Source organism: Numida meleagris, chromosome 8 (genome assembly GCF_002078875.1).
Source record: "Numida meleagris isolate 19003 breed g44 Domestic line chromosome 8, NumMel1.0, whole genome shotgun sequence".
In the NCBI taxonomy this organism is placed as follows: domain Eukaryota; kingdom Metazoa; phylum Chordata; class Aves; order Galliformes; family Numididae; genus Numida; species Numida meleagris.
This window is the reverse complement of record NC_034416.1, coordinates 12,929,204-12,955,127: the sequence shown is the minus strand read 5'-3', so window position 1 is coordinate 12,955,127 and position 25,924 is coordinate 12,929,204. Positions and strand designations below refer to the sequence as shown.

The 25,924-nt window shown below is 41.4% G+C and overlaps 1 protein-coding gene across 6 annotated transcripts in view; it reads left to right on the top strand.

The window, feature by feature from the left end:
* The window catches only part of ATRX (ATRX, chromatin remodeler), a 79,139-nt gene extending 55,495 nt beyond the window's left edge, over positions 1-23,644 (top strand). For all 6 annotated transcript variants that reach the window (XM_021405663.1, XM_021405659.1, XM_021405661.1 and 3 more), the window contains 13 exons: positions 3,508-3,638; positions 3,934-4,022; positions 4,189-4,361; positions 5,283-5,436; positions 5,714-5,817; positions 7,517-7,625; positions 8,321-8,498; positions 9,816-10,010; positions 16,968-17,117; positions 18,191-18,316; positions 19,193-19,288; positions 19,795-19,923; positions 20,740-23,644. In XM_021405663.1, the coding sequence (XP_021261338.1) occupies positions 3,508-3,638; positions 3,934-4,022; positions 4,189-4,361; positions 5,283-5,436; positions 5,714-5,817; positions 7,517-7,625; positions 8,321-8,498; positions 9,816-10,010; positions 16,968-17,117; positions 18,191-18,316; positions 19,193-19,288; positions 19,795-19,923; positions 20,740-21,018 (1,913 nt within the window). In that variant the 3' untranslated portion in view covers positions 21,019-23,644. The remainder of the gene's footprint in view (positions 1-3,507; positions 3,639-3,933; positions 4,023-4,188; positions 4,362-5,282; positions 5,437-5,713; positions 5,818-7,516; positions 7,626-8,320; positions 8,499-9,815; positions 10,011-16,967; positions 17,118-18,190; positions 18,317-19,192; positions 19,289-19,794; positions 19,924-20,739) is intronic.

Below are 25,924 nucleotides of genomic sequence, written 5' to 3'. Positions count from 1 at the left end.
AATAAGATTGGAGGAAGAAAACTAAAAATTGAGATGCGCTGGTGAAAGCTTCCTGCCAAGTCTGGCATCTTCCTTTTCTGTTACCAGCTGAAACTGTTACTTGTCAAATATGGGCTCCTCTTTGGAACTCTCTTTCTTTCTAAACCCTGAAGCCTGTTTTTCACAGTAACCATTTTTGCTTCTTTCCAGACAATGTAATCCTGTTTAATTGAAAACGTGAAGTGTATAAGGGGGAAAAAAATACATGTTACTGTGGGCTTATGTACTATTCACTTACATGAGAGAGAAAACTCTGAGCTTGTAATTTCAGTGTATCGAGGTGTCAAAATGTCAACACCTGTAAATAGTAGCACCATGTAGAACTTTTGGAATGGGAACCTCTCTCTTAAAGGGAGTTTTCTGTACCGCTGCGCATTATGCAGCCATATTCCTCAGCAGAAGTTTTTGGGTTTTGTTAGGTTAGATACTACTTAAAATAATTGTCCTAGTGGTCACGTGCTGAATTCCATAGCAATGTTTAAGGTGCTGCTGATAGTCTTTTGCCGAAGCTTGAAACCTGTATTCAGTTTCTGTGGTGGCTATGAAGTATATTACACAGTCTGTTGCACTTGTTTGCCTTTTTTTCCCACCTGTTAAGCCACGTGTCGGTTGCTGTTGCAGGATTTTTTAAACGATATTTTTCTATTCTGGTTACTCTCTGACGTTTAATTGCAGGAAAGATTCATTGTAGCTCATCAAGCTCTGATTTCTAGCAGTGTGAAATTCACTGTGTTGCCCTAATGACTTTAGATTCCAGGCAGTGCAGCTTGTGATCTACTAGACAAACTGTCAGCTACATTTCCTTTCTATAGTTGGCGTTGTCTGATGCCAGTATTTGGTGTAAGCCATAACAGTAGAGAGTTTTGAAGTACTAGTGAAGGTAATTTCACTTCCATTGATATCTCCATTAATAATTGGACATCTACATGCAATGTTCTCTCTTTGGCCTTTTATTCCAAAGGAGTAAAAATACTTGGTTTATGTAATTAAAAAAAAAAGTGGTAGTAAAAGCTTCTTACACTAATAGTACTTAAACCCAAACTTCTATGTAATGCTCATACCTAGTTAGTTCTAAATTGCACTTTGTACTGTATTGACTCTTCTCTATATAAATGTTCCGAAAAGCTTTTTGTTTGCGTTCTGTGTACTTCTGCATCACTCTAAATGCCTTCCAAAAGCAAGCAGCTTAAAAATGAAAAGCACTGGCTTTTTACTTCACAAGCACACATCCAAATGAATTATGTTAAAGCATCGTCAGGCCCTGGCACTGCTGCCCAGGGAGCTGTGGGCAGCCTATTCCTGGAGGTGCCCAAGGCCAGGCTGGGGGGGGGCCCTGGGCAGCCTCAGCTGGTGGGGGGCAGCCAGATCATGGCAGGGCTTGGGATTGGGTGATCTCTGAGGTCCCTTCCAACCCAACCATTCCAGGATTCTGTGACTGTAGTTCTTCATAGCAGCTGCTTAACTACAGAGCTAGAGTAGTTCTGTAGGTTATCTTTGGCCTTTTTCTAGTACAGAGCAGGACTGTTGTTTTCTTTTTCTTTTTTTTTTTTTTCATTTCAGCCTCTACAGGCCTGACTTTGTTGGTCTGCCATGCTTTTAGATGTAAAACCTTTATGGATCATTGATTAGCATAATAATTAGTGCTGTATGTTTACAACTGTTTTACTCTGTACAGAAATCTTTATGGACACTGGCTTTCAATGCTTCCTTTTTGAATAGGACAGGCAGCAGCTAAGAGGAGGTAGGCCTTAATCCAGTGTTTGTTAAAGCTAAGGGAAGGATTTGTTCTGGCAAAAAGCCTGTTACAATGGGCTTCAAATTTGCTCCATTGTTGGAGCAATCTATTTATTAATAGGTTGTGTGTGCAAGTAACTGTAAGAAAATGCACTCCCTAACAGTTTAATTAATCTGTCTAGACTTTGGAGGGGTCAGCAAAATTACTTGAACCTAAGTCTGCAGCTGTCAGAATGGGTTGTACTTCTTCATGACTTAGCAACCCTTGGCGAGCTGCTTCAGCTCCCTGAACTAGCAGGCAGCATCTTCTGCTTTCTCTCTCTGAATCTCGGGTTAGTGTCCTGCCAGTCTGGTGAGCTCAGTGAGCTGTCAGCTCATCCAGCAGTTGGTGCCAGAGATGACATGGGAGAGAGGGTACTGGGAGAAAGGAAGGAGGAGCTGCCTCTAATGAGAAGAGAGCTGTGTGAGCTAGCCATGGCCCAGGTCTTCATAGGAGGTCTCTGTTACTGTTACCGATTCCCATTTCTTTGCATTACTTCTGTATTTAAAGAGTTCTTCTTCCAGAAGAAGGCGTGCTCTCTGATTTTCATTAAATAAAAAAGTGAATGTAGAAGAATGGCTGCTTCTCATCTGCAGATGTTTAAAATTGTTTTCCTGTGCCTTATAATAGAGGCATGTAGCTAAAATCACATTTTAGATGCAATTTTCTAAGAGCTTCAGTTTTTCCTTCATTTAATGAACATTATGTTGTTTTGCTTTTGTAACACAGAAAATGAACAAGTCTGTAGGAGGTGTTAACTTTGTGTTTGATACAGTAAGTTTCTCTGTCACATTAGGTCAGTTTTAGCAAAGTTGAACTTAAGAATATCTATCATATAATTCGCTTTCTCAGCATCATAGGGAGGCATAAATGGGAAGTTACTTAAAGCTGTTTTATGATTAAAACAAAGCAAGAAGTTGATTTTTTAAAACAGTTTGTATGTGTCTTCTGGGATTGTCTTGTCTGTTGGGCAAATGCACTGGGTGAGCTTTGTGCCTGCTGTGCCATAGACATTGGATAATTTTGATGCAGCAGATACTGTTTTCTTGTAGGGATACCTGCCTTATATTTTTGATATAAAAGTATAAAAGCCAATCTGTTTCAGGAACCTAAAGTTGTTATGCTGCTTGATGAGTACTTGAGTCTACGAAAAATGTCCAGCTCTGAACATTCTGTTATGTTGTGCAAATTTGTGCTTGGACAATGCAAATATGCTGGCCATTCTTAAATTTTTTATTGTAGCAGATTAACGCAGTGTTACGAGTTAACGAGGGAAACCAAAAAGGGTAGCTTAAGTCCATAAGCCAAAATCACTGAAAATAAAGAACAAATTTTATTTTGTTTTCTAGCTTGGGCTGCTTTATAAGAGCTGATTTTACAATCTAAATAGACATGATAGCCCTTCTAAGAGAATTTGGATTCATTCCTGTACTGAGGAGAAATGTGTATTTATGTAAAAAATGTAATCATGTTTCTCATTGTCAAGAAAAAGGGGAAAAACTAATTTTGACAATTTCAACTAGGAGAAAAATGCCTGTGCCTGAGTAATTTGACCTCTTCTACAAGAGACATTACAGCATGATGTGCATCTGGAAAGAACGCTCAGTACTGTACTAACAGATTGTTCAGAGGAGATGCAGTATGTGGCTAACGTACTTCAGGGTTTCGTTCTCAAACCTGAACTTTATTGTCAGGTGTAGGTGGTGGCAATGAAGGTGGACGAGGCAAAGCTGGAGCTAAACTATTCCAGGATTTCCAGATGTTGAGCAGAATCTGGACTCACCCCTGGTGTTTGCAGCTGGACTATATTAGCAAAGAAAATAAGGTAAATTAGATGTATCAAAATACTCTCTATTGAGAACTTTCCAAATAAGCTATGCCAAATGCTAGGTAAAGTTTCATCAAATTAATGGAAATCTTTGTTGCTGTGGGGTAATTTTACTGCTGTTTTTGTCATATTTTTAGTTTCAGCATATGTTGTCATTCTTAAAACATTTTGAAAGGCTATCTTTTTGTACGACTTACCATTGTTTTAATGAAGAATAAACAGATGGCTAAAGATTTAATAAAAGCTTCTGGATGAACATACTTAATAAAATTTCTGTTTTTTCTCTTTTGAGGGCTATTTTGATGAAGACAGTATGGATGACTTCATAGCTTCAGATTCCGATGAAACTTCAATGAGTTTAAGTTCTGATGACTATGCAAAGTAATTCAGCTTTTATTTATTGTTTGCTGTTGCATTTATCTCCCTAACAGAAGGGGATGTCTGTAGAAGTAAATGATTGTAAAAGTAAATGTATTTTTACATATATGTCCTCTAGCAATACGATTCAGAAAAATAAATACATAGGTGCATAATGCTGTCTTTCCAGGAAAAAAAAATCCAAGGGGAAAAAAGGGAAGAAAGAATGTAGCTCAAGTGGGAGTGGCAGCGATAACGATGTTGAAGTCATTAAAGTCTGGAATTCGAGATCTCGTGGAGGTGGAGAAGGAAACGCGGAAGAACTTGGAAATAACCCTTCATCAGTTACAAAATCAGATGAAGGTGAGTATTATATATGAGAAAATCAAACACCGTGCGGCTTCATTTTGGAAAACGCAGTTTGAGAGGGCTGTCAGGAGTTCTGCATTGTGCAAAATGGAATTCAGCAATTTGCCAGGTACTCCTCCTATGCTTACAGTTCCTGCTATTTCTAATTATGTGCTCCAACTGATAACTTTTTGAATTTGTAAGTACAAAAAGATGCAAAGTTAAGAGAAAACTATGCTGCTTTTCCCTCTTTTTAATATGCTAATGAAAGAAGATTGAAAATATTAACAGATGTTTGTCCTTCATTGTTGCACCTGTAATATGTAACGTGTTCTCCAGGTGTTACTGTAGCGGTATGTTAGCAGACGAGCAGGCAAGAAACTTTCCTAAAGAACTTTGCAAAAAGACAGATGATGATGGTGGAATTTGTTTTTTACTTTCATAGTGAAATAATATAAAGGGGGAGAAATAATGACTTTTTCCCCTCTATATACTACTCTATATACTAATGTCTTCTAAATTAGCTTTGGAAAAAGAGATTCTAAATCTGAGCATCGCAAAAGTGAGAGGAAATGCACAGTCTTGTCGTTACAGGTGGCATTATTGGAACACTTGAAAGCTTTCTTCTGCTAATTCATCTTGATAGATGGTCTTGCTGCAACCCAAAAGCCTTTAACTTTCCAAGAATTTCAGATGTTTCTTTCAGATTTAGAATCGCTTTATGAGAAGCTGCTTTTCCATTACTGTATCATGCATGAGTTTTCAAAGATGCATGCTTGTTGGAAAGAAAGCTATTGAGATATACTCGTGGCCAAAAGTTGCAGATAATAGAATTATTTGTCTAAATATTCTGCAACATAAAAAAAAGACATTTGAAAGCATTTAAATTGAGACCATGCCTTTATCTCTACATTTTTTTTGTGTGTGTTTTCATAGGTAAAACTACTTCGTCATCCAATCCTGGTAGCCCAGCTCCAGACTGGTACAAAGATTTTGTCACTGATGCAGATGCTGAGGTGTTGGAACATTCTGGGAAAATGGTGCTTCTCTTTGAAATTCTTCGAATGGCAGAGGAGCTTGGGGACAAAGTGTAAGTCAGTTTTAGAGGCGTTTTAAACAGTCCTGTAAATATGTTAGTCTGCTTTTCATTCGGTCTAAAGATGGATGCTGTAGCTCGGGTTTCTGAAGCAAATGTGCATGCTGTTTCCATCAGTGAGTTTTCCCATGTATACACTAACTCCCTCAAAGTCTTTCACTGTGTCCAGAAAGGTTGTTTGTTTAAAAAATAGTATCAGAGTGTGCAGGGAAGAAAAATAAAGCATTACAATAATTAACCTCAGAGGTGAATTCTGTGTTTCTGTTTCCAGCCTAGTGTTTAGCCAGTCCCTAATATCATTGGATTTGATAGAAGATTTTCTGGAGCTGGCTAACAGGGAGAAAACTGACAAAGACAAGCCTCCTATTTATAAAGGTGAGTGTCAGCTTGCTTGAACAATTATAAAGCTAATTATTCTTCTGCAAGTCTGTCTTCAGTCCAAAGGGAATGGAGTTGAAATAATTTGCTTTTGTATCATTCTCAGTCATTCCTGGAGTTGGCAGAGCTGCTGTTCTCCTCTGCAGGTGGTCTCTGCTATCCCATTGTGGATTCTTGCTTCTGATTTCATTCTGTGTCATCTGTGCTTAATATTGCCTGGGCAGATTAAATGTTCATCATCCAAAAGGAGAGAAGGCATTTTATTAAATTCTGTCTAAAAGCGATGTTGTATGCTCATACATGGCAAATTCTGATGCTTCCTACTGAGAGAGAGATAATGAAGGAAAATGATAATACTTGCAAATGGTGTGTCTGGATGTTGAATGCAAAATGTGAATTTGGGCTTTATGTGTGCTGCAGTAAATTTTGTTATGGATTCTGTGAGAGAGCAGTGTATTGAATTAATTACTATCCTAGTGATGCTTGAATGGTGAGGAATTTCTCACTAACCATCGTGTACTCTGTGCAGGATTTCTTTTGTTTCTTCTGTGACCTTCCTAGAGTTCTTGATGGTGCACTTTGTTTTTATGCTAAGTTTCAGTCCACAATGTGTGCGGGTTGAAGAATGTATTTGAATCTGTTATTTCTTTCAAATATCTCCTTTCTAAGTATAAACACATAAATCGTTGTGTAAGAGAAATGTGGCATAGCGGTATCAACGCCATGGATGAAGATCCCCAGTATCACTCTCACAGATTTTTGTTCCCACCTGCTGCTTCCTTAGCTTCTGAGTGCTTCTTATCTTCACATGTTATTAGTTACCTACCTTTTTTCTTGTTTCTAGTGTTTGTGCCTTCAGTGTGAGCTCATTCTTAAGGTTCTTTTTTTTTTTTTTTGGCACACATGTTTGGTAGATGTTTCAATAACTGGTTGTGATAGTAAGATTCACCTTATACAGACATTCATAGAATCGTAGAATGGCTTAGGTTGGAGGAGACCTTAAAGATCATGAAGTTCCCCCTGCCATGGGCTGGCTGCCCTCTACCAGCTCAGGCTGCCCAGCCCCCATCCAGCCTGGCACTGAGCACCTCCAGGGATGGGCACCACAGCTCTGTGGGCAGCAGCGCCTGAGCTTGCCACTCTGTCAGGCAGTTCTGGCATGACTCATAGCATGATTATAACTTTGCATCTTTAATTTCCAGTCTGTTTCATTTAATATCAGTCATTAACTTTTACAAAAAGATAAAAATCTTAATTAGAAAATTATAGCGTTGAATATTTTTTTAAGGTAAAAATGCTATTGACAAGATTCACTCCACTTTAGAATCATTTTAGACAGAATTGGTTTAGGGTATATAGGAGCTATTGCTTGTGGATTGTGGATGATTAATGTCTTCACAAATGCAGTTGCTGTTCTTTTCTGTCATGTGTTTTATATTTTGTTATGCAAGCCTCACTGAATAATTTCCAACCCGTGCCTGTGGGAAACACCTATAGTCTAAAAAAATGTTTTCCATCGTGGATTCTTTGCCTTGAATTACCTATAGTCTTCTCCCATTGTTTTGAATTGTCAGAGAATAGTGTCTTTTATGCTCCATGTTTGCTCTTGCACTGTTTTGAGAGTTGTACATTTCCAGTGTTAACAGTCTGGCCACTTACATAACCAGCATTTTAATGGTGACCCTTACGTCTATAGGTGAAGGAAAATGGTTCAGAAACATTGATTATTATCGCTTAGATGGTTCAACTACAGCTCAGTCAAGAAAGAAATGGGCTGAAGAATTTAACGATGAGACGAACGTGAGGTAAGGTCTCTCTGGACAGACATTCTTGATTTTTCCCCTTCTTTTTCTATTGTTCCATATTTCTTTGTTACTTGTATTAGTTTATTGGCCTGTAACACTATGCATATAAAGTTTCACAATGCTGTCAGGTGCAGCACTGCTTCATGTAGTAGTCTTAAGTAAGTAACTGTTGTCTTTTCCCAGTCTTCAGTGTGCTTATTTGTTTGCTTCAATACTTGTGGCTGAATTCCATGTTGATATTTACTTGAGACTGCAGGTTCTTTGTAGAGACGAGCTGTAGCTCTCCTTCTGTACTTGCATTTCAGGTTGTTTTTTGAGTCAAAAGTCTTTATCAGAGACAGAGTCATGCCTGAGCTACCCTTTGAGCTAGCCAGAGATCAGTTTCAATAATATGGGGTATGCTTGTTTACTATCATTGTTGAGTGTGATATAACCTACTAGAGTCTGAAAGAGCAGAAAGAAAAAGTCTTTCCCACCAGTTCTTGTTAACAATGGATTTGTCCCTGCTCTGTATTTCTGAGGGTGTATGTTTTGCTAGAAGCTTTGTCCTTGTAAAATCCGTGTCTTCTTCATGTTTAATGCAGTATTTTAATGATGTTTTTGAGTAATTTCCATGTATGAACAACTCTACAGTAACATAGCAACAGTAATTATTTTCTAAATTATTAAAAATTTGCAACTTTTCTTTGTTCCAGAGGCCGCTTGTTTATTATATCCACTAAAGCAGGTTCCCTCGGAATTAATCTCGTGGCTGCTAATAGAGTAATCATCTTTGATGCTTCTTGGAACCCATCATATGACATCCAGAGCATTTTCAGGGTTTACCGCTTTGGGCAGAGCAAGCCTGTGTTTGTGTACAGGTTTTTGGCCCAGGTACGTTTCTGGATGATGATTTTGTGATATTCTGGTCCTGCGATCTGACTTGTAATCTGTAACTGTTTGGATGTCTGTTGAAGTTAGTGGTGATTCACACTGATACAGCCATCTTCCAGCCCATATCTGATAGCTGTATTTGTACCAAAACCGCTGAAAACGCTCTTGAAGGAAATGGCAGTGACTTAAAAAAGGAACTGAGTCTATTTCCCGTTAACCCATCTCTTCTGGCACTCTGTGTAACACCGATCTTAGCAGTGGAATTCTAGCAGTGATTCACACATTCAGACTCAGATTAGTGTTTTAACTTGCACGCTACTAAAAATCTGTTGTTTGGAATGACTGCATAGAGCGTGGTTGCCATTTGGCAGTAGATGTACTGAATGTAGCTGACTTCTGCAGACTGGTCTCCAGGCCACTGAAGATCCATATGGAGAGAGCTAGGGATTTTTTTTTTTTTAATGTATAAGAAAGCATGCAGTCATGGTTGGAGAGCTTGTATTGTAGCTTAAAGATCATAAAGATCTTTCCTAATTCTGATGACCACTGATCTGTGCTGGTTTGAAGTAGTAGTGCCATTGTTCCTGGTAGGTCGTTTCTTGCCTCACCTTCTAATTCCAGGGTTTTTACAGGATAGACTGAAGACCTTTTCCCAGTAACAGCGCTTAGCTCATGATCGAGTCACTATTCAGTTGCCAACTTAAATACATTACTTTTTGTAACATGTTTCTGTCAGATATGCATTTTTCTTTCCTTCAGGCTTCAGTCTATTTTTCTCTTTGTGCACTTTTGAACTGTTGGTATCCTTTTTAAATTACAGTGTTTAGAACAGGCTGTGCTGTTCTCATACTTGTTGTAGTCATTGTCTTCAAGAAAAAAAAATTTCCTTTTTCATCAAAGATCTAGTTTGTTCTTACACAGCTGTGATAGATTAGACTTGACTGCTTCTCTTCCCCTGTCCTTCCCACCCAGCGATACATTATCTGTTTTCCTTTTTATGGGCTGCTCAAAGCAGTAAAATAAGGTAGATCATGTGACAATTGATGTTTTCGTCATAACTTCCCATGTACTTAGAGAAATTGGAATAAAAACTGTTTTCTTCAAGGCACTCCTTAAAAACTAAATTTCTTATGCTAGTCAGTAGCACCATTTTTTTTTTCCAGCAAACAACGTTTTAGTGTAGCTTTGTAGGTAAGGATCAAAGAAACAAGGCAAATAGGGCAATGTTACATTGTTCTTGCTCTTGTATCTCTCCTAGTATTTTCCTGTGTAACAGGTGGTTTGGTATTTGTAAAAACACAGGTATCTATTTTTTAGGGTACAATGGAAGATAAAATCTATGACCGGCAGGTAACAAAGCAGTCGCTGTCTTTCCGGGTTGTTGACCAGCAGCAAGTTGAACGTCATTTCACTATGAATGAGCTTACAGAGCTGTACACTTTTGAGCCAGATTTGCTGGATGATCCTAACTCAGAAAAGAAGAAGAAGAGGGATACACCAATGTTGCCAAAAGTAAGTTGATGCACATCACTGGGAATTATATGCTACAAAAAAAGCTTATGTGTGTTTTAGAATGTGGGGTATTCAGTCTTGGCAGGAGAAAGAGTGCTGTGTTGTCACTTCGGAGTAGTATTTTTCACTTAGGAATAAGGTGAATACAGTTGTTTTCACTAAATCGTGGAATACCCTGAATTGGAAGGAACCCATAAGGATAATTGAGTCCAAACTGTTCATGCTGCATGGTGAGAGTGCTGATACTCTGCACTCTGAGATAACAGGAGTTAGTGATGTCAAACTTGTTTCCAACTTGATGATGAATGAACTTTGAAGATCACAATAGTTTGTTTTCAGTGAGGCTTGTCTTAATCTGCTATTTATTTAATGGCTGTGGCATGTGTGGTAGTGGTTCATTGTTCCTGCTTCACCTAGTAATGACTCAGTATCCTACGCGGTACTTAGGGAACCAAAAAGTTTAGTAACCAAATTTGAAAATACAGTCTGTGACTTTTATTCCTGTGTCACTGCAAAGTTCAGGGGAAAGAATGACCAAGCATTTATTTTACTCTTCTTTTTCCAAGTTAGTTTGTATCTGAGGTTAGACTAAGGTTTTGTACTTGGTCTGATTTATGTTTGTTGTGTTAGTTATCACCCACATACGCTAATTTAATGTGGTCAGCTGGAGGCTAATAAGTTGTTGTGCAGTTATCTGTTGCTCCTTACTTGGTGAAGTAAGTAGTACTTGAAGCAGTAGTAGAAGTAGTAGTACTTGAAGCAGTAAGCAGTATCATGTAGCCCAAACTTATTTACCTGATTACATCTCTGAGTTATGTTTAGGTCTTGGTGTGGGGAAGGGGGTTTTCTACTTTGTAAATCTATTAGTTTTCAAAGAAAAACTGTATGCTTTCCATTCTAGACTCTCTGTAGACCCTAATAATAAATGATGGCTAAGCTTCGCGTTGGCATTCTTAATATTGAGGCCATTCTCTGAAATTGAGTCTGTCAGACCACCTACAGCATGTGTGCAGCTGCCAGGGGGATTTAGGAAGTGGGAGCCCCATAAATGTTGGTTGCTGCTACGCGTTCGTTTCAAAACCCCTGAAAACAGACTTTAAGGACTGAATCCAAGCTCCTTTTATTATGGAGTTTCAGAGTGTAAGCAGTAAGTTGGAGATAACGCATTTTTTCTTTCTTTAACTACTTAATCAGTGCTTTGAGTAAACAGTCATTGCAGTGAGTAAACAACCAGTGCAGTGATTACATGTTGGAAGTTACTTGTTTTTGTTTACAATAATAGAGAAATTTGTGACAGTATGAAAGTTGATGAACTCCAGAAATAGTTCCGTGTTTGATTTGAAAATGAAGTTCCACATTAATTCAATTTAGCCATCACCATAAGGTTCACATAAATTAAGTTGAATACGAGCTTTTAACCAAGTCGCTGAGTAGAAATAAAGCAAATCTGCCTATGGGAATTCTCTGGTTTTTGTTGTTGTTTTGTTCCCCTGGGTTTAGCAAATGGTGTCGAACAAATTTAATTTTCTTTTTTTTTAATTTGTCCATCTTTGTATGCATTTCTTACCTGTTTTGTTTCTGATTGCATGGTTGAAAGGGCTACAAGTCATCAGGTGGATTCATCTTGTGTTAGCAGTCTGTGCATTTATTTGTTGAAAGCAGGGGTTTGCATTCCTGGTGGCCTCCCAAGATGTGGGAAGCTAGCTGTTTCCCCATTTATCCTTCCCTTGTGTCCCACAGCTAGGCTTGGTTTTGTGATAGTGAGGAAGAATCATGTGGGATGCTGAGCTCCCTCAGCTCCTGCTGAGTTTGGGAATTGAGAACTGGAGGTGTGGAAGTGTCCTAGAAGTACACAGCTTGCAGTGCAGGATCCTGGCTGTGTCATTGCCCTGCTTGTGGGGAGTCCTTCTAGTTGTTAGGGGGGAAAGAAGTGTTGGAGGAATGTTAACAAAACAATCAGTAGCTGTCACTGAGCACAGCATTAGCTGTGGTTTGGGATTTGGCCAGGCAGTCCGAGGGGAGGAGTGAAGTCCGTCCTGTAGGGCCAGTCAAGTACACATGAGCAACGAGGTGATGTAATCAATGATTGCCGGGCAGTTGATCCAAGACAAAATGCAGATATGTTCAGGATATGAGTAGGGTGGCTCCCAGTGCTGAGCTGGCATCGAGCTGCCTTGCTTGGATGGCTAGTGCCAGGGCAGTGAGCTGCTGCAAAGTAATTGATATCAGACCTTTGTTTCATTTGGTCCTTATGTTTACTATGAAAAATGAAAGTTTTGTCTTTACCTTAGCTGCTTTGATGATCTCCATTTTTTAATCATTGCTTTTGGCTGCATTTGTCTTCCCCTTGGCTGATCGGGATCTGTTATTTTCATTTTATCCTTGCTTTGCATACCAAACGGAGCTAGTCCAGTGATTTATTCCTTGATTCCTGTGATCTTCTCACCTGAATCGTGGCTCATACTTTATTTATAATATTGTTAGTTTCGCTTTTGTATTATATTTCCTATTTCTTTTGCTCTCTCCGATTCTCTAGAAGCGCTACATGAACAGTCAAAAGCAAATATCAGCTTTAGGAAGTGCTGTGGTGGATGGTGTAATTCTCTAAATCATGCAACTTTAGTGATCCAGAAAGCTCACTGTTCCTTACCTCAGTGTGATTTTAGCAGAGATGCACTATTCAGCTTCATCATTGATTTGGTGAATTTAACAACAAATTTGCTGCATTTTTTGGGGGGGGGGAGGGGGAAGTTGTGTAAAGACTGACGGGCTCACCGCAGGGCTTTATTGTAACAGGCGTTAACTGCACATCACCTGGAGGTTAAAACTTTCACATGCTTTTTTCATGGTGAGTTCAACGTGCCCAGCCTGATCTCAGCAGCTTTCAGCTGGAAACAGAGGCCACCAAAACTCCACCTGGGTTGCTCTTCTCCATCACCGAGCTGTGTGCCCCGCGCTTGCAGAGGCCGAGCTGCTCCTCTGTAATTAGCGGCAAAGTGAACGAGGAGTTAGCCTAGAAGAAGGTTTTCGTTCTTCTTTTCACAGGCTTTATATTCGCTTTTCTCTGTCCTCAGGCCTCTTAATGTCTTTCATATCTTCAAAGCATAGTCCCTTTGTATGGGAACTGCTGAGTCATGGCCTGAACCACTGATTGAGCACCTGGAGGAAAGACCCAGTCAGCCCTGGGAGCACAGTGAAGGCAATTCACTGTGTGACCGAAAGCCTGGCTTCTTAGGCCTCATTGAAGGGCTGAGTGCCACTGAGGATGGATCTCTTTCTGGAGATCCCTCCTTGGTGGAGCTTTTCCTTGTGAACCCAGAATCTTCTGATCCAGGTGAGCCATCTCCTTCCCTTCCTTTCTAGCACCTTGCTATCGTGCTGGTCCTTCCACCTCTTTTGTAACACCTTTTCCATCGTGTTGATCCTTCTGGTCGCTGTGCCCTTGAGCAGTGATACCATTGTGTAACGTTACTGTTGCGGAGACAGCGAGATCAAGGATTACCGCTGTGGTGCATAGAGGTGGTGTGAAATGCGCAGTAAAACACGTCGGTGTAGTGAACTCATTTATCAGAGGTACAGCTCCAATCTGAGAGAACAGACTCAGGGAAACACACTACTTGATTTTTAAGATACATCCGTGAGATTTTATTTTTTTAACAATCTAAGTTTCAATCAAGGAACGGTTTTCTTAGAATGTGTAGTTACTAATGAGATGTCGAGTGTTACTTTTATATATAAAAGTCATGTGGCGAACGTGGAACAGGGAGGTTTTCCTGGCAGCTTATCCAAGTTTCGTGTCAGGTTTGAATTTCAGCAGCATTTTGTGCACGCTGCAGTCCGAGCAGCACCTGCAGGCTGTCTGAAGAGGCACATGGCAATGCCGCACTGCCCTCGCAGCGCCGCTTCTCTGCCCTCGTCCCTCTGAAGCCACCCCTGTGTCTTGAAAAGGAATGTGAATACGTGAGTTGAACAGGGTGCTTTTAGTGTGGATGTTGCTCACCTGATTCAGTTTTGCTATGTTGAAATTCAGAACTAAGTAGCAATAATTGTTATTGCCCATGAGCTTTATGCAAGTATAGCGACTCATTGCCTAACAGGGACTAGAGGCATAAAATCTTCCTTCAAAATGCCACCACTGTGCACGAGCAGTAAAAGGGAAAGATAGCGTAAAGCAAGAGAATTCCCTTTAGTGTACGATGACTGTATTTCAGGTGTTTCCTTTTACTTTGCCATGAATTTAATGGTGGGTCACAAGTCGTCTTTAAAGGCAGTGTGGTTTGTCTGGGCCATCGCTGTGTAGATCTCAGACACTTAACACTCAGCTCCCCCAGGACTGTGCCCTGGGGAGCCCTTGGCTGATACATAACTAACACTGCGCTTTGCACCATCAGCACCGATAACCGGACTCTGATCAGTGCCACAGTTGTACCGTGTGTATTTCAGAGCAGCAGATGTGAGGTAGGAGCTGGACGATGACAGAGCGGGCTCATGGTGCGGTGCGTGTCCCTGCAGACCATCCTGTGATTGCTCCTTCAGGGCTGCCCGGCCCGTGGGACACAGTCCCAGCCACACAGAGCTGTGGTAAAGGAGAACTTGGCTCAGCTGGGTCGTGTAGTGCAGATTGGAAAAGCAGATTAAAACAATAGTTCAGTTGGATGTAGTGTAATCATTATTTTATACTATCTTGGGACGCAACCAGGGCATGTTTCTTACTGTATTTCTGTACTAAGGGAAAGTACTGAGAATTTTGGGAAAGCTATTAATGTCAGAACCAGAAGAACTTGACATTTTTTGTTTTTTTATTTATATTTTGTATTAATATGTTTATATTTTTAACCTTGGTTAAATTGTTTGAGGGGAAGAAGAGTTTTTGAACTGCAGCATAACTTAGATTCCTCTCTGGAAGATTTCCTTTCTAATGCAATTGCCTCTCCATAGCATTTAATTTCTGTCTGGACTTTAAAATGACAAATGAAACCTATTCTTAAAATCCTAATAATTAAAAAAAAAAATAAATCTCATCAGTTTTTCATACATCACTAGGATTTCCCCTTAAAAGTTCACCAGCTTAGAATCACTGTCTCATAACAAGCTAAACAAATGAAAGGGAATGTAAGTCTACTGGATGTTCCGTATGTAAGGTAAATTTAGGTTTTTGTCATTTGACAGCTAACTGAATGGCAGTACCTTCCATATACCAGTTTTCGAGCTCCATCATTTTTAATGCAAAATAAAATTTAGACAAAGAAAAGCAAACATGCAGTTGGTTGTAATTTAAACCACATTTTGAAGTCTGTTGGCCAAGTGAGCGTGGATTATATTCCAGTATTGTTTTCAGTAATTGTGTTACCATGGAAATTAATGCATATGCATGTCCAGGAACCCTCCTCACGCTGATGTACAGCTTCAGTATGCCTGGATTGCCTTAATTGTGTTCCCTTACTTCGGTAATAGCTCCATGACTTCTTCACCCACTTCTTCCAGCTGCTTTCTGCATTTCCCATTATTACATCCCTTTTCTCTCTCACACCCTTCTCTCCCACCATTCCAGAATCCCATTATTTGCTGCCTGTGCCCTTGAGTCGTGAGATATTACATTGAATGTTTGCATGAGGAGCTGGAGCAGAAAGCATTGGTTCTGATTTAGGGAGGCAGGTGGGAGGATGAAACAAAGACGGCTTATAGACTGGCTCACACACCCCAGTTACTTGTCCTTAGCGTATGGTTACCACAGTTGTGTTTTAAACGTGCACTGAAACGAACAACTTCCTGTAGCTGTTGTGACTCCGTGTGCTGTGATCCGCGTGCAGCTCCCCATGTTGTTGCAGACACTGTGGTCGTTCAGGAGAGAGCAGCACCGTGGTTCGAAGTGCTGGGAGGACAGCTTGTGTTCTGTTTGCACGGAGGCCTGTGTTGGTTCGGTCTGTAGGTATTCGTGTAATTATGCTGCAGAAAGACAGTCCCTTCAGCATACTCGCTGTAATTCATTCCAGAACTGGTTCAGGAAGTTTGTTGGATTGATGTCTTCGTTTTATGAGCCCTAGGCTGAATGCTGAGGAGCGCTGGAGCTTTCTCAGGCACGCTGATCTCTGAAAGGCTGTGGAGGCAGGAACGTTGATTCAGCACGAATGGGGACTGCAAAACCATTGTGAACGTACTACCTTGGAATAGCAGCTCTTCCCATTCATTTTCTGTTTTTATTTCATTTCTTAATTGAGATAATGATCTATCAGTATGTGTCATCTGTAGTGCAGCTGGATAGTTGGCTGAGCAGCTTCTCACTCCCAGGAACTGCTCGGCTTGCTGGTAACTTTCCCTTTGGAAAACAGCAGTAGGGTGTTGTTTTTTTAATACCCATTTAAATGTAAATGTTAGTATATCTGTAAACAAAACTGCAGTAGTTTGCATTTATAAAGACCATTGTAAACATTTCAGTTAACCTTAAAAGCGGTTAAGCATTATGGGTATTGTGGAGTATAGAAAGCTAAATGGCCGCCTGCTGAAGAAACCCGGTTGGTAGCAGCAGTGTGAGCTCTTTCATCCTCAGGGGATGAGGGACCGTTTGTCTCAAGGTACACCTAGACAGCTGTGAGAAGGCCAGCCTTCTCTTTGTGGCTTGTGGATGCAGGTGATTGGTAGGCTCAGGTACCCAGCCTGAGCAAAGGAAAATCATTTAGCACATTCCATTCCTTTTAGTTTCTTAAACTGCGCTTATTGTTGTGGAATCTGAGTACATTCCTGTGGTTCATGAAGTGATTTGACTGTCATCTCCACAACAGATTGTTAATCCATTACCCTCCCCCGGAGGAAAGTTGTGCTTCTAAATTATTTTTAAATCTTGTTTCGCTTTGAGCTGCTATTTGTGAAAATGGGGTCAGAGCAGCGAGATGTGCACAAGTAAATGAATAGAGCTACAGAGTGACTTTCTGTTCTGTCGTCTCTTCTCCATTTGAACAGGATACAATCCTGGCAGAACTGCTTCAGATCAATAAGGAGTATATAGTAGGGTATCACGAGCACGACTCACTCCTGGATCATAAAGAGGAAGAGGAGCTCACTGAAGAAGAAAGGAAGGCGGCCTGGGCAGAATATGAAGCAGAAAAGAAGGTAAAATCGTGTGTCTGAGTTTACTGTACACAAAAACAAACGTTCTGTATTGAAGTACCATTTACCTTGTCAGTTTATTTTGGCAAAATTGTTTTTTCTAATACACCAAGAAGTAGGTACGTGAAGCAAGCTATCAAGAAAAGTGGAGATACTGTGTCTTATTTGCTCTCCCAGTGCTATTCTTTTGTGTGTATCTTCTTTATTACTTTCCTTTAAAAATTTAAAAACTTAAGGAAAATTTGTAGTCCCATTAAAGGTACATAATTACAGAACTGTTTGCCAGAATCTCGCAAACATACGTGCATCTGCAACAGAGGGCACAAGGTTTGCCTTTTTCCCCCTTATTCCCTGTATCTTGTTCACTGGATACTGCAGGGAGTGGTAGAGTGAAGAAAATAAGGAATTGGCAGGAGCACTGGGTGCGTGTGTGTGTTCTAAACTGTAAAAGTTTAAAACTGTATGGTAAAAGTTTGATAACTTCTAAAAATAATAATAATTCCTGGAAAGGCTTTAGTTCAGGACTTCATACGTGATCACAGGACTGAAAGTAAAAAAGAAAGAGGAGAAAGAATGAAAAAAGAGTATGTAAAGTGCCACTGACAATCTTGAATGAACACAGGTGGAGAACTAGGAGAAGGCAGTAGGAAGATGCAAGAAATGTAAGTGAGCATGGAAATTGCCCTGTGAGAAGTCCGCATGGAGATAAACTCTATATTCCTGTTAATAAATTCCCTATCTCAGTTCTTCACAATTTTATTACGATCAAGTCAATATCAACATTAGGTAGTGGGTTTGCAATTACAAGATGAATCTGAAACAATTTTAAATATACCAACAAACCTTGGCCGTTCTTTTCTTAGTGCACCAAATATTTAAGCCAAACTCACGTATTAACTCAGAACTAGAACTGAGGTTTCCCTGGGCTTAACGTGTCCTTTTGACTTGGGGTTTGGAAAAGCTCTTCACTGTGGAGGGACAGGCTTAGCTGTGTGAGCTGGTCCAAGCGTAGTGAGAGAAGGATGGGATTTATTCCAGTTGCTGGGACCGACAGAAGTACGCTTTGTGTTTCTAAGGGCTTGACCATGCGTTTCAACATGCCGACGGGGACCAACATGCTGCCCACTAATTTCAACTCCCAGACACCGTATATTCCCTTCAATCTGGGCGCTCTGTCGGCGATGAGCAATCAGCAGCTGGAGGTGAGCAGTGATCCAAGCAGTGTAACGTCTGCTTTGTTGTAAGGGTGCGTGTGTTATTCTGCCACACACGGGTGGGTAAGGTCATTCTTAAATGTCCTTCTATTTATATAATTGTCTCCTGTTTTTAATAATTAACATTTTTGCTGTAATTACGTATCAGTGAACTGACATCTAACTTCTGTGCATATAAACAGAAGAACCTGTACCTGTATAGTGTCTTGGGACTGTGGGAGATTGTGCATTCTTTGCAGACATGAATTACCACATTGAGCTTTGTCTTGTGTCTGAGAAGGAATGGGGGAGAGGAATATGTGCTCTGCTCCCAGTTACCTTCAGTTCTTCCTGATATGGAGCCAGGCTGTGACTGCGGTAGTCGAAGCACAGTTGTCTTACAATACCTAGTAGAGTTTGGTAAGGAGTTTGTGTGAAAGAACTGAAAACTCCTAACAAAGAGTACAAATCAGGGGGGACCCGCATTGAGTATACCTGTGCAATAATAGTACGTGCCAGTGTCATGCTAAAATATATCATGGTAGTTTGAACTCACAGAGTGAGCTGAGACTGCAACATCATCCAAGTCAGTATCACAAAAGATTTGCCTGGCTAGAAAAGCATCACTCTTGTGATGATCTGAAAACACTTGGGTACAAAAATGTGTTTTTCATGTAAATACTGTCTCCTGTGTAAGTTGCTAGATATATGTATGTAGTTCAATTACTGTGTACTGAATTTCAGTTGCGTGGATGTTAGAGGCTGTTTTGTTACTCACCCACTGGCTTGTGTAAATGTAAAGGTTCTGTATGCCAGAGATAAAGAAAACAAACAAGATGACAAAGAAATGCTTTCTGTGTAGCTAATTTACTGATGTTTTCTCAGGACCTCATTAATCAAGGAAGAGAGAAGGTTGTGGAAGCAACCAACAGTGTAACTGCGGCAAGAATTCAGCCCCTTGAAGACATAATTTCAACTATAGTGAGTACAACAGACACAACTGTAGATTTAGACTGGGAGATGGGAAAATGTTGAACATTATCACATAAAGAAATGACTGTTGTATGTGGTCATTCAGCCATTTAGATGTGTTATTAATGACAATAATTTCCAGTTTATGCTAACCTTTATGGCATCTGGATATCACAGAGCCTTACAAGCCTAACACTTCAGATCATTATTATTTGCTTTGCACTGAAGATCCTGGCTTTCTACAAGTAAGTGTAATAATTGTACAGAAATAAGAAGCATTTCCTATTTCTTGTCCTTAGATATCTGTCTTGAACTCCTGCCTTTCTCACTCGTTTCCAGTAGTCTACAGATGTATTACTGCAACTGGTGGTTTTAAGAACTGCTAACTTAGTTCTAATTCTGGGGAAGTATAATTTTGCATCTTCTAGGAACTGGGCTGTGCTTTAACTCCTGCAGGACCTCAGTCACCATTACACTTCTGTCAAAATGACTAAGACGATTTCTTTCCTTTTCAGTGGAAAGAGAATGTAACGCTTACAGAGAGCCAAGTGCAGGCCCTGGCCCTAAGCAGACAGGCAAGCCAAGAGCTTGATGTGAAGCGACGAGAAGCCATCTATAACGACGTCCTTACTAAACAACAGATGGTAAAATATCTAATAATTATTTGATTGACTGTCCAAGTTTGAACTGAGAGATTGAATATGGACTTTGCACGTGTGTGTTTATAGAATAGAGGTCTGTGGTTAGATACATAAATACTTACTCACAGATTATGTGTTTCCACGGGTCAGGTATTTGCTGGCATTGTGTAATGGTGTATATGATGTAACATGGGGAGTTGTTGACTTGTGCAGTGTGCTGGATTGGATTACCCAGCCTCATCGAGGGAGACTCCGTGAGAAGTTCATTTCAAAAAAAATCCTCACCAGATTTTTCTGTTGAAGTAGTTTGCTTGAAAGTAATGAAGCTTAAAGAGAAACCTAATTCCCAGAGCTAAGAACGAATCATAGAAAGTGTTGGTAACATTTTTTAGCTTAGAATTATTTTGCAAAATCTTAAAGTTGCCCAGTTTATGTCAGTTGGAAGAGTTTCTCTTAGGCAAATGTGCATTGAGGATCCACATGCAGGACTTTCAAAGAGTTGAGAAATGATACCTGACAAAAAATGTTGTAATTTGTACTTGGGAGTCATTTCGCAGGATAGTGCAAGTAGGAACTTACCCAAATGTGGCGTGAAATACAATAGGCAAGTCATTAAGAGAACTTAGCCCTAAATGGTGTTACTAAATGGTTTCTGCAGTAATCAGCTGGTGAATACCATCACATTAGTGATGGTGACAACAACAGTGCTTTTTCATTCAGCCATGTTATCCTGAACAAATTGATTTTTAAGTCTGAACTTGATACTTGCAGCGTTGAGACGGGTTGTGCACTTCTAACAGCTCTGCTTTCCCTTCACAGTTGATCAGTTGTGTTCAGAGGATACTCATGAACAGAAGACTACAGCAGCAGTACAATCAGCAGCAACAACAGCACATGTCTTACCAGCAAACAGCAATGAGTCATCTCATGATGCCAAAGCCTCCAAATTTAATCATGAATCCTTCCAACTACCAACAGATAGATATGAGAGGAATGTATCAGTCAGTGTCTGGTGGCATGCAGCCACCACCTTTACAGCGAGCACCACCCCCAATGAGAGGCAAAAATGCAGGGCCTTCCCAAGGGAAATCGATGTGATTTTTGCACTAAAAGCCTAAAGGATTGTTAAAGTCAGAGAAAGAACTTTTATTTTTTTAGGAATCAATGGCTTAACAGAACTCAACTGTAAAAAAAAAAAAAATTAAAAGAAGTTTGGTTGGTCCCCTTAAATGCCATGTTCCATATTAGTGTTTCAGCTTTGTTTAAGTAGGACGTAGTGTTTTCCCTTGTTGTCAGTGATGTTGCCTAGAATCTTCTTACACACGTTGAGTACAGGAGATACCAAGTTGTTTTCAGTGAAAACAAGTTCTCCCGTAACAGTAGTATCTCCGCAGGTTTCCTGTCTAAACTCCTATGCTTGCTTTCAGTAGCTGTGAAGCTGTCATCAGATTTGAGAAGCTTAGGAAGGACTGCAGGTCTGTACGTTTCCGTGTACCATATGTGAGTTGTGCGCAGCTGAGTTCTTGATTAGGGTTGATTCCTCAAATTATGGAATACTTCTATGCTTACCCATTTCTTAAAGTTAGTGGGAATGTTGTAACAGAAAGAATTCAGTTTCCTTTTGACTGAGGTCTGGACTCATACTGTATCATCTATGCTGACTGAAGCATAGGAACTGAAAACACTCTGAAACAGAAATGAGTGCAATATTCTTAAGTACTACTGCTCTGAAACTTCGAAGTCACGCAGTTATATAGAAACTGCGTCTACAGCCTTAAATAGTGACTTGGGGAAGAAGAGTGTTCTTCCTCAGTCTTCTGCCATGTTTTATTTTCAGTTTTACCTGATGGAATAGCAGCTGGTGGTCTGGAGATGTTTTTCCTTTGCTCTCCGCAGAGTTCAGTGCAAAGCACGTTTCTGTTAACTCCTTAATGCTGGTGCTGCTGTCTCTTCCCATTGCCAGCAGTGGGAGACAGGCCAAGAAAACGAAATGCCTGGTATCGTGGGGTGTTGAAATACTGGTGGGGGGGGAGGAGGGGTCAAACCCTGTTACACAGTCAGCTTTAAAGTGGCACAGCCATTGCTGATTTGTTACTAGAACGGGCTCTCCCAGCTTCCCAAGCTACCAGGACACTGGAGTAGCTTTTCCTCCGCTGGGTCAGAGTTCTGGTTACGCACTCCTCTCCTTCCCTTTCATTTGTGTGAAAACATACCTTAGTACACAAAGAACTCGATTTTTTTGTTTGTTTGTTTTTTACGTAGACCACTGGTTAACTTCTGGTTTGTTATATATCATTAGCACACTCGTTAGCCACAGTTTTTGTGCTCGTGGAGATCTAACTAAACTCAAATAGGGCTCTTTTTTGAATATAGCTTGGTTGGCTCTTCCCCCAGAAGAATAAAAGCGTTTATAATCTGGGAGTAAAAGAAAGGATGGGAGCATTTGAGGCAACAGCGTATCGAGTGTAGGGAACAGAGGGAGAATTCTGGACAAGTGGATGGAAGCATTTGCTGTAGGTATTGCTGGACTGTTCTGGCTTGCTGACGTGAACTAAAACTGTTTTGGCTTCTGGAACTCTCTTGACCTGGATGGACATGTGTTTTGTTTTGGTTTTTTTTGCATCTAAATATGCAAATCTTATGTGCTATTTCACATTGTGATCAAAACTTGGTTTGTGATCTGGACAGTTTCTCTGATCTGTTGCAAAGGCTGACGCTGCCATCGCGGACGCTTCGTTACGAGGTGCCACAAATGACCCTCTCCTGTGCTCTGGCGCTTTGTCTGCTCCACTGTTAGGTTTAACCTGGGGGGAAGGGAGCAAAAAGAGGTGTATTCACACTAGAAGAAATGAGGATACGAGACTTTGAGACAAACATTTGAAGGCAAATGTACTCTGGGCAACTCTCACTGATGTTCCTATGCGTCTTGAATAAGAGAAGTATCTTCTACCAAACCTGGGAATGTTCAATGGAGTTTTACAGTAACTCAAAAGACTTAAATGTGGAAGTTGTAGGCAACATTTAACGGCACATTTTTTTCATTCTGGACAAAACTATGGATAACAGAAGACTAATGCATCAGAAGAAAGCTGAGATAAGCGTTGAAATAAAACTTGGACCACTTTGCATACATGTTTCTCACTTGACATTTTAGCTGCATAACAACGTGCTTTGAGTATAACATCAAGCTTTAACAGATATTTAAAGACAACATACATCAATAAGATAACAAAAAGCTCATTTTTATATTTGTTTTAGATGTTTTAACTAGATGAGATGGCTTAAGACAACAAATAAAAATGTTGCTTGTAATACAGTTTTGCCTGCTAAATTCTCCACATTTTGTAACCTGTTTATTCCTTTGGATGTAAAGCGTTTTTGCTTAGTATTGTGATATTGTATATGTTTTGTCCCAGTTGTATAGTAATGTTTCAGTCCATCAACCAGCTTTGGCTGCTGAAATCATACAGCTGTGAAGACTTGCCTTTGTTTCTATTAGATGGCTTTTCAGTTCTGTATTAAATATCTTAAGTACTATAGAAAAGGTGTCACCTCTTCCTATAAGGCTGTTTTGTAATATATATAAGGACTGGAAATGTGTTTTTAAAGGACAAGAAGCATTCAAGTATGAATCAAGTATCTGTGTTTTCACCATTCAAAGTGCTGTTTAGTAGTTGAAACTTAAACTATTTAATATCTCATTTAATAAAGTGACCAAAATACATCTATGTGCCTTGTGCTACGTTTGCAGTTCAGCATCAGCTCCACAGGGACGTGGCCCGAGAACTCATCTCTTGAGAATTGCGGACTCGTGCTGCACCGTGAGTCAAGCTCTCGTGTTTTGCCACAGTGAGGTTCCTGTTGTGGGACGTGGATGTGAATTGTTAGGGAGGGCAGCGGTGGGACAGGTTTTGAGCTTGTGTGCATTAGCAGTGCCTTCTGCAGCTGGTCTGTTAGAAACTGTGAGCAGCGAGGTGTCCAATGGTGGTAAACCATTGAGAGCGAGGGGAAGTTCTGCTTGGTCTAATTTGAATGATGAACTTGGGTCTTTCAACCTCGTAACTGTACTTCTTAGTTGCTTCCTTAGTTATTAAATCTTACCTGCCCAGCTGTAGCTTCAGGAGAGCCGTGCTGCTGTGAAAGGCTGAAAGCCAGCTGTGCTTAGAGGTGCCGTGGGTCTGGAGGGGCTGCAGCCAGGAGCTCTGCAGCAAAGGGTCTGAGTCCCGTGGCGTGCGGGATCCATTGCTCCTGTCCCAGCACGGGACCTTGGTTTGTCTCCACACAGGCTTTTGCTACGCAGCAGCAACTCAAAGTCTATTTTCAGCAGGTCAGAGCCCCCTTCCCACTGTCCCCAGTGGCACAGGGGTGCCCGGGGGGCGGTGACAGCCGAAGGGACACAGGAGGGTTTTGGTCAAGGGCTGAGGCTGCACGTGAGGACAGTGTGCTGGAGAAGGGCGGAGGGGCTCAGGGCAGGGTGAGATGGGATGGGGGGGAGTGCAGGGAGAGGGAGGGAAGGACGTCCCCATTCTGCTCAGCCCCTTTCAAAGCCCGACCTCCAAATGCCCATTTGGTTCTGTAGTCAGTGACGTTGCACGTGGTAGCTGTTGCTGGAGATGCTGAATGTGAAATGGTGTATGGTAGCTGGGTTTTACTCAAAGCCTAATTGCAGTACAGTGGCTACTTGTATAGTGGAATTGCACAAAGGTGTTGTCTGTGGATCCTTGCTGACACCCACTGGAAGCAGCACAGGCAGAAGCGTGTGCTCGTCGTGTCCCACAATCGTTGGCCGCACTCGGATACGTGACATTGGTGACAGCGCGGTATGGTTAGGGAAGAACACAGGACGCCTCAGTGGGTCTGGCCTTGCAGATCTTTCACACCGAACCACCCAGCGCACGTACAGAAGTCCTTGCTTTGTGTTCCCACAGTGAGAATTCACAGCTCCAGAGCAGTTCCTTGCTTTGAGAGAAATACAAAGTCTTGGGCGGCTCGCTTGGTGTAAGCCCTGCTTTATGCCTGTATGTTCTCATTCCAAACTGGGCAGCATTCGGCTGCTGGTGACACATGGATCGCGGCTATCGTGCTGACTTTTGCTGTTTGCTCTCCCCACCTGACTGCAGATGTTTTTGTCTTAGTGCTTCCCCCATGGAGCTGCACTGCCCTCGGTCCCCACGCTGCCCATCCTCTGGGACGGCTGCCCCCGGTGCCGGCAGCATTTGGGGAAGTGCATCAACCTACGCTGTGTGCTTGCCCTGAAAGTGAGAATTATTTTCAGCACACGTCACCGCTGTGTGTCTTCTGACCAAGTGCTTTTCCAGCCAGGTCTTGGCAAGCGTTCTGTTCACCAGAGTGTGGAGAAGTGATTGACTCCACATCTGCGGGCTGATAAGTGGCCCAGAGATACCAGGTAACCCAGTTACTGCCCTTAGTGTGTTCCGTGCCCTGTGGCTCAGGGGAGCGCTCAGTAACCTCTCTTTATTTCCTCACAGTGCCCTTGTCTACATGAAGCTTTCTGGACTGACAGACACTGCCCTGCAGACTGCTCCTGCCGTCGAGACAGCCAGTATTTCAGCAAACCCTCAAGTCCAGGAGTCAGCTCCAGCTGCTGGGCTGGGGGAGAGGACACCGCCCTGCGGATCAGGTCTCGGGCTTCTCGTCTCCTGCCAGTGCTGCCCAAGGGATGCAGATGTCCATGCCTCGCTACGGAAAGAACTCTGGCCCTTCTCCTTTGGGGACATGCTCTAGCCACGTGTCCTTTCAGGAATGTCTTGGCCGCTGTTGGCAGCCGTAGCACGTCTCTTTCTGCCCAGTGGGGCAGCACGCACATAGAAGGGCTCCTTCCTCACCTTTCAGCACAGAATTTCTCAACTTGCTGTGGAGCTTTGGGCTCTCCGTTGTGTTCTGTGGGGGGGGGGCAAATCCCCTCCACTTCTCTCCTGCAGAAGCACTGGGTGTCCCCAAGCCGCTGGCAGCAGGGTCCCGGGGGGCATGTCCTTGAGGCCAC